Here is an 18,965-nt window from a genome sequence, read left to right as displayed (position 1 = left end):
GTTGTGAAGTGCATTTAAAGTGGGGCAGATTAATGGCCTACGTGTATATCGTAAGAATCAAGCATGAAATCTGGCACAAATACTCTATAGGGGCCACTCTTATGGAAAATGGCACTTGCGTGCGTCACTGGTGAGTCACTATAGGGACCCCCTTAACTCATACAAATTAATCCGTAAGGGTCCTTTGGGTTCCATTTGTACACTCTCAGAGTTACAGACCTGTAATGCACAGTCATGGCTAGCTCTTTGTGTTTTTGGTCATTTTGCACGTCCGTGGCAAAAATGTAATTTGGACGAAAATGTCCACCACAAGGCAACATGGCGATGACGCCTGGGTTGTTGGCAAACATTCATTCAGTCGACAAAATTCACATTGCTATGAGTGAAAGGCCGCAAATGGTGAAAACGATCACCTACTGTATGTACTATGTACTGTCCTTTACAGTAACACCTCTCTCTCTCTCTCATCATACCAGGTCTCCCACCATCCGCCCATCTCTGCCTTCTACATCTGCAATAAGAAGGATGGTTTCTGCATCAGTGGCAGCATCCTGGCAAAGTCCAAGTTCTATGGTACGCTGCTCAGCACTACCTTGAACACAGATAAATGTGAAACTATGGGTGACTATTTACCCACTGAATATCATGTTTACTGGTTGTTTTTGAAGGTTTGGGGGAATTGTCAGGTTTAAACAAATCTACAGCAAATTTTGTAGACTAACCACTGAGCAATTGTCGGCTATTTGTCGTCCGTCTAAAACGGGCTATAAAGGTCCCCACACACCGAGCGCGTTTTTCGGATTTTTAGTGACGTTCGGTTTTACGAAAAACACTAATTAACCCATGGACCCCCATTTGAAAATATATGCCAGGGACCCCCCATAAGAGAAGCTGTTTACGGCTCTAGCAGTGATTCTCAACCATTTTCATTTCAAGGACCCCCAGTTTGACATGCATTAGTCTACGGACCCCCATTTAATGGCATTTCTATTCTCTAGGTCCTAGAGAATAGGACTTATTTAGAATTTATATTGTAAAATCAAGAGTGTACAAGTGTACATTTGTACACTCAAAGAGTTACAGACCCTTAAATAAGGGTCCATTTGGTTCCAAACTATCACTTAGCTGGGGGGACCCTTTGGGAACCACTGTTTTAAACGTCTATATATAGACCGTCTATATTTTAGCAGTTTTTTAAACATCTTTAAATAGACCGTCTATACAGTATATAAGCTGTCTGTACAGGGTATACTGTATGCACATTGGCAGATCGAGTGGCAAAGTGAGTTTAGCGTCATTTAACCTCCTTTAATGCAATCAGACGCTCTATAGATGCTCTATAGACGAATCCACAGAGCGGTTCCCTGGGCATCAGCCAAGTTATTTCCTGTAGGTGGAGCCAACATGGTGTAGAAAGTAATTTCTACTACGACAGTCAATGGGAAAGTGACTGATGTTCACTTGCTCAAGTTACTCTTTTACCTGCTTTTTACTAACACTAACTTTACAAAGATGCCCAGAACATCGGGACGAACCTGTGTAGTTTATCGCTGCTCCAACACTAGTGTCAAAATTCAACTTTGGAGAGAAACTGAATGTGAAATGCATGAACCTCTGAGCCCCTGCCCAAATTCTTAGAGTGGCCCACTGGCCAGTAAATTAATTATAGTGGCCCACTGGCCAGTAAATCAATTCTAGTGGCCCACTGGCCAGTACATGAATTCTAGTGGCCCACAGGCTAGTACTGTACGTGAATTCTAGTGGCCCACTGGCCAGTACATGAATTCTAGTGGCCCACTGGCCAGTACATGAATTCTAGTGGCCCACTGGCCAGTACATGCCAGCTAACAGAAACCCTGCCTTTAACATCCTGTGTTTTCCCCTGTCATCCGATTGAAGGCAACTCTCTGTCGGCCATCTTGGATGGAAGAGCCAAGCTGCTGTTGCTGAACAGGGATGAGGAATACATCATCACTATGCCTTACGCCCATTGCAAAGGTAACGTAACTATCAACTTACTATAATGTTCACTATTATAGTCAATATTTATGTATTATGACGTAAGGAAAGTTAACCACTTATGCCCTTTATATAGTTTGATTGATTTATTGAATACTAAATTAGTAAGAAATGTAAATAGCACTGAGCTATGTAAAAGATTTGAGTTAAAAGGTCCTGGGGACTTTCCATTGTGGTCCTATGTATTCATTCATCAACTGACCATAGAATATTAACACATTTATAAATGTCATCAACCAATACAAATAGCTATATTTTCAAAGGCGAAACAGGAAAAAGAAGGGAAAACGGTGGCAGTGTATGATCCCTCATTTCAAAATTTCAACGAGATTTAATATCTATATACACTCAGACAGATGCTTTTTCAGACCAGTTGTGAAGGGCCTGTGGCTGTGAGGGCATTCCACTTAATGGTGGCAGAGTCAGTGGTAGAACGAATATTGTCATATGTTTGTGCTAAATTGACCGTTCCCTCTGGTGTTGAGCCTGAGGGTGTCACTCACTCTGGAGAAGTAGTTAGACAAGTATACTGTATGAGACAGGCACTGTCCCTCTGAGTATATTGAATACCAATCCCATTGATATTTACTTAACCTTCGTCTGAGCCATCCCAAACTAGCAAATTAGGTTAGTTAGTTCAGGGGTTCTCAACCCGTGAGTCGTGACCCCCCCATGGGGGTCGCCAAATTATTTTGGGGGGTACCCAAATTATAAAAAAAACTGAATGGCTGGAAAATGGAAATGAAGAGTTTACATAGTACACATAGTACATGCATAAACTTTCCTAATGATTATATCTGGTTTCAGTATTCATTTATGATATATTTTCTCTATTATTATATTTATTTTTTTATTCAGTTTGTATTGGGGTGGGGAGGGGGGCGGGCCGTGGGTCAAAGCATTTCCGGGGGTGCCCATTCCTAAAACATTGAGAACCCCTGAGTTAGTTTACTACCGGTATGTTGTATGAGGAATAGCACGCAGACATAACGCCAATAATATAATGACATGGCCAACGTACAACATAGGTACACAAACTACACATACAGTAGTTTGAAAGGTTGAGCTGTTAATGGTGTCATCTTACGCTTGCCATTATTCTAGCTAACATTCTCCAGACCAGTCCAGCATGCCATGACATTGCTGTCGGGCAGAAACCATGTATCTCCATATTTCAACTTTTTATGTTCTTTTGTTTGTTTTCCGTGAATTCATGTTAACCTATACTACTACTTATTAACAAGTAAGACGCGCAAACGCGGGAAGCGAACGCAGCTCGTGTGTGTGGTTGTGTGTGTGTGTGTGTGTGTGTGTGTGTGCTACAGCTGCGCCCTGTGTGTGTGTGTGTGTGTGCTACAGCTGCGCCCTCTGGTGGCGGGCGGGTGGTGTAACAGCGTGACACACACACACACACACACACACACAGACATTCAGCCCTTGCTGTCATAGTAAGTGGCTCACTGCGTTCGCAATTACACACTTTGTCATATTACAGTGGCAAATGACAAATGGCATAGTTACGCGTGGCCTTGTGAGGCGTAACTCTGCTATTATTTTAGCTAGTTTTGTGTAGCAAACATAGTTTTGGACACTGACAGCAACGATATGGTATTTATGGTCATGAATGTCACGCTGAGATTTAATCATCGGCACACTGATTTGGGGACAGGATAAGATGTCTTTCTTCAACACAGTGGCTCTCTATTTAGCTGAAACTGGTCTCAAGTTCATACGCTGTGACAAAATGATGTGTGTCTTTCTGTCCCCTGATGAGCACATGTCCAAGCTAAATGGAATCATGTTCCAGAGTGCTGTGGTCACACACCATTAGAATGGCTGAGAGCCCAGCATTGAAGAAGGAATTTAACTGGGCTTACAGTTTTCCTTTATACTCTACGATCAGATTTAGCACGCTGTTCTCTCTGCATCTGCAGTCAGGTGATTCCATTTGCAGTGAATGATTAAAGGGTGAGACCACTTTTGTAGAGGTTTAGGTTGTGTAGTACTTACGTACCTTGCCATGATGTAACTCCAAATGTGGACACATTTTTTTTAAATGGCTCCAGTGATTAGAACTGGGCCGAGGCTCAGTGGTCCAGGCACCTTGGCTGGTAATCCAGTCTGGCAGTGTGCCGCGGGTTCGACTTCCGATCCCGACAGCCTTTACTGCATGTCACCCCCCCCCCATCTCTCTCCCCATTTCCTGTCAGCCTACTGTCTATCCCTCCATAAAATATATAAAAAAATAAAGGCGAAAGCCACACAAAGAAAACAAAACCAAAATTTGGTTGGCAAATGCGGAAGTAGAGCATTCTTCCGGGTGCTTCAAAACGCCACTGAAATGAATAGCGGGGGTGGGGCTGTAGCTATCCCTTTATAACTCTATGGTGTTAACCCTTCACCCTCCATGTCCAGGTATCTTGTACGGTACAATGAGCCTTGAACTGGGAGGGAAGATCACAATCGAGTGCGAGAAAACCAAGTGTGCTGCAGAGCTGGAGTTCAAACTGAAGGTAAAGACATAATATGCAGGACAGTGTGACTGTGTGTCATTTCATTCATTTTTCATTTCAAACCTTTATCTATGGTATGGTCGAGAGGGTCTGATGACAAACACAGACAGGAAGATATATAAAAACAGCCCTTATACAAGCAGCAACATACTAAATTATGTAAAAGTGAAATAGTGAGTAATTGTATTCTTGCAACAGCATCATGCAATAACAGGGAGTTTTCCATTAAAGAGATTGGTAGCATTCAATCTACTGTATCATGATTCATGACCCTGTTTAGGAAAGGTTTCTGAGGTGTATAATATCATATTTGGTTGGATCACTCATCCAATGAGGAGATTGTGTGCTAGTATTTAGACCAGGTACAGTATTTCAAGAGGCAGGGGGCAGCAACAGAGAAAGCCCCAGCCCCCCCAGGTACGGTACTTATTGGCCTCAGGGACCTCGAGGAGGTTGGCAAGAGCTTGTTTATCGTATTTGATTCATCTCTCTGTAAAATCTGACTGGGCCTTAAAAATGATTAGAACTCCTAGAGGGAATAAAAACACAGACATTACTCTTGAGTAGCCAGCAGGCGATTGGAGATCTCCGCCTACAAATCTTCTGGGGAAATGTAAATTCAGTGCTAAACATGTAACCACTGCGAGTAAAACCTACACCCAATGCTCATATACCACCTGGGAGTCGGGACCAATCTAAAAGTGTTTAGATTGTGCTGTTGGTTTTAAAATGTCTGACTGTTTTTTCCACCCAGCTCTAGCCCCCTACATTTACTTAGTTTAGATCAGTGGTTCCCAAAGTGGGGTCTGGGGACCCCCAGGGGTCCTTGAAGGAGTTACAGCTAAATTATACCAAATGGACCCTCTAAGACCCAGCGTTGCTTTTTAGCAACAATTTTATTTTAATTAATTACTAAATTATTATTATTTTTTTCTGTTCTTTTTTCACCTAAACGTCATCAGTGATGTTCATTGCAATGCCATTTCAATGCCATTGGTCATGATATTTGCATATAAATACCCCCCACAGAGGCTGAAATTCACACAAATAAAAAATGTCTGGACTCTGTGCGATTTTGAACATTTTTTAACCTAAGACTTTTGACCTTTACCCTAATAAAAGTAGCTACAATAATTGTAATATATGTTTTTTTGTGATCATTAGAATGTCTAGAACATGTTTTATTCATTATTGTGAAAGATATCCCCCAAATGTAAATTATTAATTTATTATATTATTATATAATAATTATATAATTATTATAAAATGTTCATCAAACTTTATTTTTTAATTTTTTTTAACATATTTTTTAGTCTTAGTCCTAGTAGTAGTACAAAGTAGTAGTAAGGTTGAAATATATTTTTTGCAAGTAGAAATTAATGCGGGTGTTAGAGGGTTATGGGTCTGTAACATTGAATTTACTATATAAATTGGGGTCCCAGAGATAGAAATGCCATTAAATGGGGGTCCGTAGACTAATATGGATGTCAAACTGCGGGACCTTGAAATTAAACAGGTTAAGAATCACTGCTAGCGCCGTAAAAATCTTCTCTTATGGGGGTCCCTGGCATATCTTTTCAAATGGGGGTCCACAGGCTAATTAGTGTCAATGTGGCGGTCCTTGACATGAAAAAGTTTGGGAACCACTGGTTTAGATGATGGGTAGGCAGTTATCTCTGGTCACCTGGCTATCAGACACAGCTGATAGGGACGGCATTATTATCAATGACTGATTATTAAATTACCTCCCCTAGCCTATAGAGAAATCAACGCTCAAAATAACCAGCAGAAAGAAAGGCTGTCACTTTTTGTCATTTTGTTTGTGAGGTGAAGGTGTTAATAATCTTAATGGATGGTCTTCTCTCCACACAGCCCTTCCTTGGAGGCGTTGTGAACCAGATCTCTGGGAAGATCCAGATGGGGGAGGAGCTAATGGCTACTGTGGATGGACACTGGGTGAGCGCACTGGAAATTAAACAGTCCCTCAAATGGGGTCCGCAGGCTAATTAGTGTCAATGTGGGGGTCCTTCACGTGAAAACGTTTGGGAACCACTGCCCTATGGGGCTGCAACTGTTGATTATTGTCTTAGTGATTATTTCATTGATAATAGAAATCAATAATTTTGCACACACACACCATGGCCACTGGCCCACGTAGAAATACCAAGAGGAGTTTGTGTTGATGTGTGTGTTTGTGTGATGGTTGCTCTCCAGGACGGCGAGGTGTTCATCACTGAGAAGAGGACGGGGCAGCAGCAGGAGTCCCTGTGGAACCCCACGCTGGAGGTCCGGAACAGCCGCCTCAAGAGGCAGGTGGTGCTGCTGGAGCAGCAGGGCCAGTTTGAGTCTGAGAGGTATTCACGTGTAGCACACACAGTTAAACACGCACCACGTTGCACACACAGTTAAACACGCACCACGTTGCACACACAGTTAAACACGCACTGCGTTGCACACACAGTTAACAGCTTATCTCCGGCACCGTTAAACACCGCTTTCATTGCTTCTTTGACTATGTCATTATAGGTGAACATTTTTGGAAGGTTTCTCTTCTTTTTTTTTAAAGCATTTTCAGAATATATATATATATATATATATATATATATATATATTATATATACACACTTGTCACTATTTGTATGCGTCACTTGCAGCCACAGGTTACTGCTAAATGAATGCGTGTTATATTGACACGGGGAACCTGTGTGTCCCAGACTGTGGCAGCAGGTGACCAGAGCCATCGGTGAGCGGGACCAGAACCAGGCCACCCAGGAGAAGTTTGTCCTGGAGGAGGCTCAGAGGAAAGAGGCCAAGGAGAGAGGAGACAAGCCCTACAACTCACGCCTCTTCCACCTACACCCTGTCACCTCCGAGTGGACCTACAAGCACATAGAGTATGTACTGTATGGGTGGACGCTCACAACTCCCATGTGTGCAACATACACACGCACGCACGCACACACACAAATACAAAGCGTACAGGTTCATTCGTTTCTATTTGTACGCTCCCATAGTTATGGGGGTACATGGTGCATATCAAACTGTGGGTCCTTGAGATTTAAATGTTTGAGAATATTTCTGGCATTCACTACTGATCTGGTCTGTCGGTCGGCCAGTCTGTTAAATAAAATACAATTTAGAACATAACATTTTATTTCCACTGCAAATCACAGAAAGCTAACCTGACTCCGCCAGATGGGTCAGCAGAGAGTACACTGGGTTCCCCCCCTCCTGCTCCCATCTGGGAACTCTCAGGCAGAGTCGATGCACCGGCCACCAAACGGCCTGGCCAATCAGCGGCAGCTAGAGGCTGGATCAAGGCATACACAGTCCTGTGTGTCAGCTGCCACTGATTGGCTGATTTACTTGGTGAATACATCTTTGAATATTAGGTGAATATTCTAAGTTTGCAAGTTAATAGCCCTAGATTAGAATGCCTATGATCTTACATATATTTCATGTATTCCAAATACACAGCCGGTCCTATCCGTGCACAGTTACCAGACTGACCTTGTCGGCATTTAAACGTATAGCACTGCCTGTGCACCATAATGCCAGACAATATTGTTGGCTGGTATGAGCGTCACAGAAAAAGTGAAACCGAGAGTCACTTGTCCAATGGACAAGTAAAAATGTAATGCACTTGTCCGGGAAGATGTAATACTTGTCCTGGAGAAGCGGACAAGCCTTAATGTGAGCATCGTATATTTAAAAGTCGTTAGAAGCAATCATATTTTAACCACGCGGTAGTCAGTATTGAGACTCTAACATCATCGATTTGTTCAATCCAAAGATTTCCGCTCCCATAACATTGTACGGGCTGCCATCTTGCCACAGGAAAAACACAGCAAACTGATCGTTTTTTATATTTTATGTTCTACTGTTAACCCATTCTGGGCAACCCCATTATATGTATTATTTTTTTAACTCAAATCATTGCTTCTGGAGGGTCCCTGGAACAACATCATTTCAGATGGGGGTCCGCGGCCAAATTCAGATAATTCTGGGGGTCCTTGACATGAAAAAGGTTAAAGTTCCTGCCCACCACCACAGAAACTAGAGGTTTGATTCCTCCACGGTGCCTCTGCCTTAGCCAGCAAGGCATTCCAAGGGACAAACAGACAAGCGAGTGTGTTTTACCGCTGCGGCCGAGTCGACTCTAAACTCAACTCGATTATTGCAGCACACCGCTTTGTCGCTCTCCTTTCAGTCACGTAACCGGGGGTCTTCCCTGGTGTCCTCGAAACGAGGGAGAGAGACAAGTCTGTATTGTGAAGGCGTGTTCAAGAAGCTCAAAACTAGCGTTTGAATAAGATTCTGTTGTCTGTGTGTGGTGTGCAGCACGCAACCCTGGGACCCAGAGACCTGCCTGGTCCAATATGAGAAAGACGGCGTGATTCACACCCAGGAGAAGTCACGACACCGGCGACACAACGGCCTCTCCTACGGTCACCCCTGGTCCAGCAAACAGAAGGTGAACACACACACACACACACACACATGTCGAATACACACAGCTATAGCTAGCATGTTGCATCAGACCTCTTGTTGTTTATTACTCCAGACAGCTTGAAGCGGTTGTGTAATGTGTGTGTGTGTGTGTGTGTGTGTGTGTGTGTGTGTGTGTGTGTGTGTGTGTGTGTGTGTGTGTGTGTGTGTGCGTGTGCGTGTGCGTGTGCGTGTGCGTGTGCGTGTGCGTGTGCGTGCGCGGGCGTGTGTATATCAGGCTGAGATGAACGGGAAGCGTAGGAAGACCAGCACTCAGCCGTCCACATGCAGTCAGAACACGGAGAGCAGCAGCACCACGCCAGAGCCTGCACACGAGTCCTCCGACAACGAGGGTAAGAGTTCAGAGACCACCTCACCCATCACAGGTAATCTCTCAAAGAACCCATTCAGAGATGGAAGCAAACAGCAGAGGGCGGTGTTTGTTTCCTATTTTATTTTGCAGATGGGTTCTCAGATTGTTTATTTTGTAATATTTTATTTATTTACCGATCGACAAGCTCGATGCTCAAGATTGTCGAAATTGGCTATTTTGTGTTATGTTTCTATATGCGAGTGGTTCTCAAACTTTTTCATGTCAAGGACTCCCCAGAATTTGTCTGCAGAACACCAGAAGCAAAGAGAATTTGCACAAATATTCATGATTTTTCAAAAATAGCAGATCTACAAGCTCGTTTAAGTGTCTTATTGTTTTGGCAGAGTTCTCAGACCAGTGCACGCGCTGCGTTAAGGAAGGGAAGGACATCGCCTTGATAGAAGCCTCCATCACGTCCATACAGAAAACACAGCAGGATATTCAGAGGTGAGCACACATTTGAACCATAAATGTCACCAATATTATAGGTGCAGGAACGTTACATTCAAAACATGTCTCATTGTCTTCATCTATTATATATTAGAGAACTTGTACCCAACACATGGCAAGAAACCCAAAGCCACAACAGCTACGTCGCTATTGCAACACCCACAACACCATCTTACACTCTACACCCACACACACTCACACGGCAGTGACATCACACACTTACCTTCGCAGTGTGCGGGACCTATCTCCTCCTATCGCGGCCAACGCCAACACTCAACACCACCCGCCAAAAAATGATCATTGCAGTGCCACCAAAGATGCCTCCCGTCCACACTCACGGCGGCAATGCATTTGTTTACTACAAACATTATCACCCGAAGCACCCACACCCCCGGAACACTGTTGCCCTTTCACCACGCTAAATTCGCCAGGTCTATGCAAGTGAGCACAAATTACATGTGAGAAAATTCATTCACAAGCCCACAAATGCCATTCAAATGCCATTCAACACACACTACGACTTGCTTACAATTCGCAAACCTGGCAACACTGCCCTGTATTCTAATAGGCCCACACTAGCTCTCAGAATCTCATTCTGATCTCCCGCAGGAGAAGAGAAACGAGGAAGGGGAGAGGAATTGTAGCCTCACGATTTTGCTTATTCCTTCTAAATCTCTGTATTTAAAATATCGCTCTCTCAGCGAATCTCTTAGTTACATCAACATTGTACTTTGTCAGTAGTTTGTTTGTGCCTGCATATTACGATTACACGGAACGCTTTGGCTATTTTCGCCTGCCAGCCAACTGCCGAGTACACACGCCTGCACACACACGCACACGCACGCCTGGCTTGCACACACACACACGCACGCCTGGAAGCCACGATCTCTCTCTCTCTCTCTCGCCACGCCTCTCTCTCTCGCCACGCCCCACACACACACACAGGCTATACACGCACGGCGGCGCCGCGCCAGCGAGACAGGACGTTATAATCTTGAGTTTCATTAAATAACTGTCTTTCTCCGCACGCGCACGTGCGCACACAACATTATTCAAGTGAAATGCGTAACGGCAATATTGGGCTAATATAGGCTACCAATAGGGGCGGCGGTGGCTCAGGGGTAGAGTGCCTGGATGGTAACCGTAAGGTTGCCAGTTCGAACCCGGGCTCCCCCAGAGTTACTGTCGAAGTGTCCTTGAGCAAGACACTGAACCCCTAATTGCTCCCGATGTGCTAGTTGGTGCCTTGCATGGTTTCCGCTGCCATCGGTGTATGAATGGGTGAATGTAATGCACAATCTCTGTAAAGCGCCTTGGATAAAGGCGCTATATAAATGCACCATTTACCATTTACCAATACAGGACGTTATAATCTTCACTTTCATTAAATAACTGTCTTTCTCCACACGCGCACGTGCGCACACAACATTATTCAAGTGAAATGCATAACGCCAATATTGGGCTAATATAGGCTACCAATATGTGGGTAGCCTACAGGGTTTTACCCACGGAATGAATATATATATATATATATATATATATATATATATATTCATCTATACCAGGGCTGCCCACACTTTTTTTTTTACTTCAGAGCTACTTTCAAAACAACCAGCTCATATACCCACCAAATAAAACTATCATCCCATTGCAGAAAATAGTTACAAAATGTAATTGAGGCTACATACAGTGGTGTCCCCTTCGTCTGTACCAGGCTGACTTCTATAGGTTTTGAAAGGTACCTTTCTTTTTTTTTACCCAGGGAAGTAGCTGAGCACAGGTGCTCATTTTCACCAACGCCCTGCACATCGAAACACACACACACACACACACACAAAATGTCATGTCAAAGGTACCTCTGGAAGCCACACCTCTGATTGGTCGGGTTTGTCTTAAGGGGTGTGTTTTTTTCACCCACTGTGTAATACAATAAATGGACGGTAGGTGGCAGTAGTACAGAGGCCAGAGAAACTATAAGACAAATAGAGGGGTGGAAATGGAAATGGTAGGGTTTTTATTTTTGGTATTTGACTTTGCTACTGATGATTGTACGCAACAACAACTATTGCATTGTGTGTTTGAGCTGACAGGCCCTTTTTTATGTCAATCAATCAAGTCATCTCAGGTCATCTCAAGCGGCAGATGCAAAAATAGTTTTTTATATTAAAATTATATATATTTTTAGGGCCATGTCATGTGCTCTACCTGCAAAGCCTTTGTGATCTATAACTTTTGGCCACCGCTTAACGTCAGATCAGGGGTTTTGTCGGCCAGCACCAAAAATGCTCCCCGACAGCATAATCGGAGCAAATACCGGGCAGTGTGTATGAGCCATAACGTGTTGACTACACTACACTACACTAATAAGGACACATAATAATAACTAATAACCCATCCGTTACTACATGTGGAGTCAACTCCCGCAATTTCCTTCTTCCCATAGTGCGCGGCAACGTAACTCTGGGATGAGCGGCCACAAAGCGGCCGCGAAATTCTAGTGATACAATAAGCATGTCACTACTCTATGGGTATATGTAACAGCGTCTCCGCAGGGACGGCACATGCACACACGCACGCACGAGTGCGCACACACACGCACGCATGCACACACACATTTCTTTTTAAAGCAGATGTACAAGCTCGCAGCACGGTTACAGAACGGTGTGTGAGCTTGTAGATCTACAATTTCTGAATAAAAAAAATTGTGTGTGTGTGTGTGTGTGTGTGTGTGTGTGTGTGTGTGTGTGTGTGTGTGTGTGTGTGTGTGTGTGTGTGTGTGTGTGTGTGTGTGTGTGTGTGTGTGTGTGTGTGTGTGTGTGTGCGTGCTCTCTTCCAGGAACCTGGTGGCTCTGGGTCGTCAGCTGTCCTGCCACCGCACCGTGAGCGCAGAAGATGGCGTGTCGCTAACGGGACGCCACTGCCTCATCCTGTGCGTCCTCCTCCTCTCCCAGCTGCTCATCAACTACGTCTTCACCTGAACCCCCACCCCAAGGACCCCCGACAGCTGACCCCACCCAACCCCACCCCAAGGACCCCCATCAGCTGACCCCCACCCCACCCCAGCACCCCTTCCACCCACCCAAAAAACTCAAACACAAACAAACAACCCCTATAAAGCGTGATTTATACTTGTTTGCACAACCGAAAATAGCTGATCTGCTAAAAGTCCTAGTCTTGTTGGGTCGTTGTTCTTTTCTTTTTTTGGCGAATGGCGAACAAACTCGGTCGCTTCCTCAGAAAGGTTATCGTCGGTCGCTTTTTTAACTTTTATTTATGAAATCATTTTTTAATTAAATTACATTTTAACGGGGGTTTTATAAATAAATTAATGCAGCCCTGGTTAAAAAGATGTAGAATTCTATGGTTGTTAAGGATGTTACAGTAATGATAGAAGCAAGGTTTTTTAGGGGTGGCCTACAGTACAGTACATGTTACTCCTTTACTGCCAACCGAACTTGTTCTGAGAGCTGATCCCTCCCCCCGCTCACTAATCGGATCGAATTAATCACACATACAGTAGGCAGTGTGCAGTTTGATACTTTCATCTCCACATGCTGGTGCATTGTGTACAATCAGCGCGGTCATATTTTAATAGCTGGATATCGTTCATTCTCGTGTGCTGTGGGACATTTTGTCATGGATGTTTTGCTATTTTGTATTTGCGCAGGCTCGTGAGAGGGGCGGATAGAGACTTTAGTTCATCTCGCCTCTGTTCCAAGTTGCTTTCACTGCTGCCTGGTCTGAATGCGGAAATAAGAATACATATATCACAACATCACAACCAGACAATAAGGACCAATAAATACATCACACGGAATTGGGACAGTAAAGACATCTAAGCTGGGGTGACCACCGAGAGTTCTGAGGCTGCTCATCAGAACTTCTTATTGATGTCATTTTGTAGTTATTATACCCCATAAGAACAAAGTTCGGACATCGAAGGGTCCCATGTTACTGTAGCCCACCTGCGAAGGACCACTTCGTGAAGCAGCACTAGCGGTCAGGAAAGGCCTTATTCGTCTAACATTTTGTAGATACCAAAAACAAAATCATATAAAGAGGTGGGGGGGATGTTAGTCTTTTTGGTCTTAAAGTACAGGCTCAATTTCTACATGAGCTTGTAGATCAGCTATTTACGGTGCACGACGCAATTACGTATATTTGTACAGTAATTGTGTAATTATTAAGTAGGCCTATAGTATAGTAGGGACACGCAGGGGAAAAGGCTGATCTGGAATCAGTGCCAGGGAGGGGAGTGGCGAGTTGTGGGACACAATATTGCGGGCACAATAGCAATAACCACGCCTACCATCACCACCACCACCACCTGTCAGTCAACCCTCCCCCCCCTCGTGAGCACGGGGCACCCACTGACCCACGCACTTTGGACACGGAAGGGAGGATACTGAGCGGATGGGGATTCGTGTTTTTTAAGAATGGAAGCAGAATCGTCGGATGTTGTTTGTTGCCAGGACATTGGAACGAGAGGATCACTCCTTTCTTATGTCAATGTGATTTTATTTTTGTTTTTTTAAGACTCTGCAATACTGTCAAACTGTGTGTGTCTGTGCGTGTGTGTGTGTGTGCGTGTGTTTGTTTGCGTGTTGTCCGCATGTCTACTAGGCCCTATGGGCATGGATAGAACATCGCTTGAGACATTTCCCCACTCCCCTTCCACACGAGACTTTTGGCCTTAATGCTAAAGCCAAAATTAATAAATAAATAAGACTTGAGGAAGAATCGGACATCTTACACACGATGACGAAGAAGAAGGAAAACAAAAAAAGAAAATAAATTCCCAACAGTGCAATTCAGTTTTTTTTGTTTTTGATTAGTTTTAGTTTTTTGTTTTGATGCTCCAGTACTCTCTCGTCTCGTCTTTTAATAATGACGATTTTACCAAAAGAGTATTTCTAACCCGAAAGGACAAAGAGTACTTGTTTACAGGGTGTTATGTTTCCTGTGACACATTCTGTAAAGCAAAGAGACAACGTTTTTTGGGGGTTGTAAAAATGTAAATGGAGCGTGTTTTGTGTTTCTGTGCCTGTCTGCTTGTGCCATCACAGGAAGGGGTCAATAGCATAGCACTACTTTTGGCCTAGAGACCATTACAAACTAGTGTGTACAATCAGTTATATATTTACGTAGCATATACGTATTGTATAGCATTACGCTAGTTGTGTACACCAGTGTGTACAATATATCACCCATTCTTGAGATAAGGGACAAAACTTTTTTCAAACTGGATTTTTTTTTTTTTTAAGATACATTCAAATCAAATGGATGTATTTGTAGACACAGGTCTCAACTACCAATATTGAGAAGGAACAGGTTTTTCGCATAACATTTCTTTCTAAAATGGGACATTTATGCACTTAATACCCGATTCATGTCAACTCCGTCAGACACACTAAAATACCTTTTAATTGAATTTGATAATTTCAACAATAATATAAAGTCCTCAGTTCTCTTATAATGGCTTTCAGTAATCAAGTTAAGTAATACAATTATTTTAATATTGTTTTTTTCCAATATCACACTATTATGAAATATCCAATTTCTCAAATCCGTCATTTCAACCTCTATTTTCAATATCATAACATGAAAACCATGTAAAAAAAAAAAAAAATCATCATTACGTATCATTTCAGTTGGTGTTTCAATACATATGCACAAAATATTTAACATCACATTTTCTATTTCTTTGGAAATTAACAAAAACATCACGGGACGAACATCTGACGGAGTTGACGAACATCTGACGGAGTTGACAAGTTTAACTGATTTAGGTTCTAGATCACCTAGGATCTTGATTCTGGTGACTAATCCCACATTTTCAAGGATGAGGAATACAGTGGTACTATTTATATTGGCCCTGTGACCATGGCAGCCATTTTCAAAATGGCAGCCACCTGCTGTTATCTTACAATAACTCAAGTTCTACATCACCTAGGATCTTGATTCTGGTGACTAATCATACATTTTCAAGGATGTGGGATACATTGGTACTATTTAGATTTGTCCTGTGACCATGGTAGACATTTTTCAAAATGGCCGCCAACCACCTAGGATCTTGATTCTGATGACTAATCCTACATTTTCAATGAGGAGGAATACAGTTTTATGTATTTAGATTCATCCCGTGACAATGGCAGCCATTTAAAAAAATGGTGGACCTGCTATTATTTTACCAATTTAGTCAGGGAATAGGCCTATTATCAGAATAATGTCAAATCTGTGAATACATTTCTTACCAAGATTTTTTTCACCAATGTGTTTGTAAAGGTGTCTACTAACATATCCCACATTGGTTTCTATTGAACCACCCTAGAGGCATTTTTGACAGCTGCTGAAAGTTGGGTACCATACCAAGTGGCTATGGCAAAACTAGGGAGTCTATGGCCAAACTAGGGGTCAAACCCCTTGGGCTAAATTCGGCCATATATCCACTTGCCCAAATGTGCTGACCTCATTTTGTGATGATGGCTATGGCCGTTTTCAGCCCAAGGAGTGTTCTTCGTGCATAGCCAATGCTTGGAATGCATTCAGAATCATGAAAACTCCCTAGTTTGACATGTCACATGCTACTTAAAGCATAATGAACATTTTGCCTTATATAGGTTGTTGATGGTACCCCAACTTTCAGCAGCTGTCAAAAGGTCCCCTAGGGTGGTTGAATATAAAGCAATGTGGGATATGTTAGTAGACACCCTTCCAAACACATTGGTGAAGAACATTCTTGATAAGGAATTTATTACCAGATTGTATTAATATCCCCTGACTAAATAACTCATCTTCTAGACCACCTAGACCCGACTTCACAAACAGAGACCCGATTGACACCTAAACAACAAGTTTGGACAGCCCCACCAATTAGTGTTACGGAAAATAGCAAGTGTCTACCCTAGGCCCAGAGGGAGACACAGAACTTAGATGCGGCTCACATGTTGCACGACTCCTCAACAAGCTGCCACCAGAGATGAGAGCTGAATTCTGCCGCACAATGCTCTGCGGCCCAGGAGCAACCAACACCCTGTTGGAGTTCTCTGAGTGGTTGAAGCATGAGTCCTAGCCATATAGCCTGTGCAAAGGCAAACACCTTGAAGACCTGCTTGAGGTGAACAGTGAGCAGTGAGCGAAAGACTGAAGACAGAAGATCTGCCTTCAGGACTATCAGGCAGGATGTGCAGTCACTGAAGGCATCAGTGTCGTTCTGTGTCCCCAGCATGTCAACCAAAGCAATGTTACCAAATCAAAGGAGCCTTCACCTCAAGTCACCTGGGGCTGGGTGAGCAATCGTATCCTGTATCTAGCCTCACAACTAAATACAGACACTTGGCCAGACTGCCGTTTGAAAGGGTCAAACCCTTCATCCTGATTGGGGAAGACCACCCCACCTAATCACACCAACCAAACAAGTGAGGTTGGGGCCTCCAGGTGGGCCAGCAGCCATCTGCACAAGACTGGGCTGGACCCTGCAGGAAAGCAATCTCCAGCCAAGACAATGTAAGTTGACTATAACAGAGCCCCAGAACACAGAGCTCATGAGAAGGATGGAGAAACACTGGCAGGAGGCCACCAAGATACAACGCCACACTGCAGTGGCCAGTGAAGTCAAACTGTGCGTCTGTACCTGAAAGAGACAAGTCAAAGGCCAAAAGCCCACCTCCTTTTAATGTCCTGTCAGTAGCAACTCAACCTGCACCTGAAATAAGCCCTGACCCCTCCCAGAGAAAGTTCATCCTTGAAAATGTAATGATTAGTCGCCAGAATCAAGATCCTTGGTGGTCTAAAACTTAAGTTATTGGTAAAATAACAGCAGGTTGGTGGTCACTTTGAAAAACAATGGCTGCCATGGTCACAGGACAAATCTAAATAGTACCACTGTATTCCTCATCTTTTAAAATGTATTATTAGTCGGCAGAATCAAGATCCTATGTGGTCTAAAACTTAAGTTATTGTAAAATAACAGCAGGTGGCGGCCATTTTGAAAAACAATGGCTGCCATGGTCACAGGACAAATCTAAATAGTACCAATGTATCCCTCATCCTTGAAAATGTAGTCTTAGTCACCAGAATCAAGATCCTAGGTGGTGTAGAACTTGAGTTATTGTAAAATAACATCAGGTGGCGGCAATTTTGGAAAATGGCTGCCATGGTCACCACGAGACAAATCTGTGATGGCCCTATAGCCAAAAATGTTCCTTAAGGCATGCTCTAACTGTGTGCCAAATTAGAATACGTCCCATTATTCAAAAACTATAATTTTATTGTTTTAGGAACACTTTTGTCAACTCCGTCAGATACATGTCAACTCCGTCAGACACAAAACCTGACGGAGTTGACGTCTGACGGAGTTGACAAAATGTCATTTGTTTTCATCTTAACCCTCTGTAGTACAATGTAGCCATTTTGTTTTTGCTTCATTTGTTAGCTAAACCTAACCCTAAACTTTTATAATAAACATTATTTTGGAATTCTTAACAAAGATCATAATAATGTCCTGACGGAGTTGACATGTAAAAGCTGTGACCACCCTGATATCAACATTGTTTGTTTAAAATATCAAACAATTGAATGCTTGTCAGACCAGGTTCTCCACTGTTGCAACAAATATAAACGGGACTTGGAAAAGGAGTCTTCAGGCTAAATCTGTCGACAATATTTTCTGATTAATTTAAGACTTTTAAAAAACCTGACGGAGTTGACGGGAGACGTGGGACACACATTTGATATGAGATATCTAATGGAAAATATAAATTAAAATTATTGTGTATATTGTTTGCTATGTTGTTGACAATCTACTTTAATTTAGTATGTATATTTATGTGATTGTGACAGTATTAGACACTTTTTTAGCAGTTTGAAATTATGACCACTTGCTGGGGACAGGCTAAATACAGGCGTTTTTGGGTACAGTGCCTGCTTTTAACTAATTCAGATGGCATATGAAAACAATTATAATGAAATTAATTGCATAATAATGCACAACTGTATTACATTTAACTTTGCAAGTGCTTTTATTTTTATTAAATTAATTTATTTTTAACAATAATAAGGCTCTTATGTGTGGGACATGTTTTTTCCACTTTTGTCCCTCATCTCAAGAATGAGTGATATGT

At 42.9% G+C, this 18,965-nt stretch overlaps 1 protein-coding gene across 1 annotated transcript in view; it reads left to right on the top strand.

Moving 5' to 3' along the window:
• The window catches only part of osbpl5 (oxysterol binding protein-like 5), a 122,771-nt gene extending 109,731 nt beyond the window's left edge, over positions 1-13,040 (top strand). Inside the window, exons 13-23 of the mRNA XM_083762571.1 lie at positions 477-573; positions 1,900-1,998; positions 4,435-4,532; positions 6,405-6,488; positions 6,747-6,886; positions 7,247-7,426; positions 8,874-9,006; positions 9,259-9,373; positions 9,738-9,840; positions 12,680-12,833; positions 12,867-13,040. Coding sequence (XP_083618697.1) covers positions 477-573; positions 1,900-1,998; positions 4,435-4,532; positions 6,405-6,488; positions 6,747-6,886; positions 7,247-7,426; positions 8,874-9,006; positions 9,259-9,373; positions 9,738-9,840; positions 12,680-12,821 — 1,191 coding nt within the window. The 3' untranslated portion in view covers positions 12,822-12,833; positions 12,867-13,040. The remainder of the gene's footprint in view (positions 1-476; positions 574-1,899; positions 1,999-4,434; positions 4,533-6,404; positions 6,489-6,746; positions 6,887-7,246; positions 7,427-8,873; positions 9,007-9,258; positions 9,374-9,737; positions 9,841-12,679; positions 12,834-12,866) is intronic.
• The last annotated feature ends 5,925 nt before the right edge of the window (positions 13,041-18,965 follow it).

This window comes from Protomyctophum parallelum (genome assembly GCF_964188405.1).
Source record: "Protomyctophum parallelum genome assembly, chromosome: 4".
Taxonomy (NCBI): domain Eukaryota; kingdom Metazoa; phylum Chordata; class Actinopteri; order Myctophiformes; family Myctophidae; genus Protomyctophum; species Protomyctophum parallelum.
This window is presented reverse-complemented; position numbering and strand designations above follow the sequence as displayed.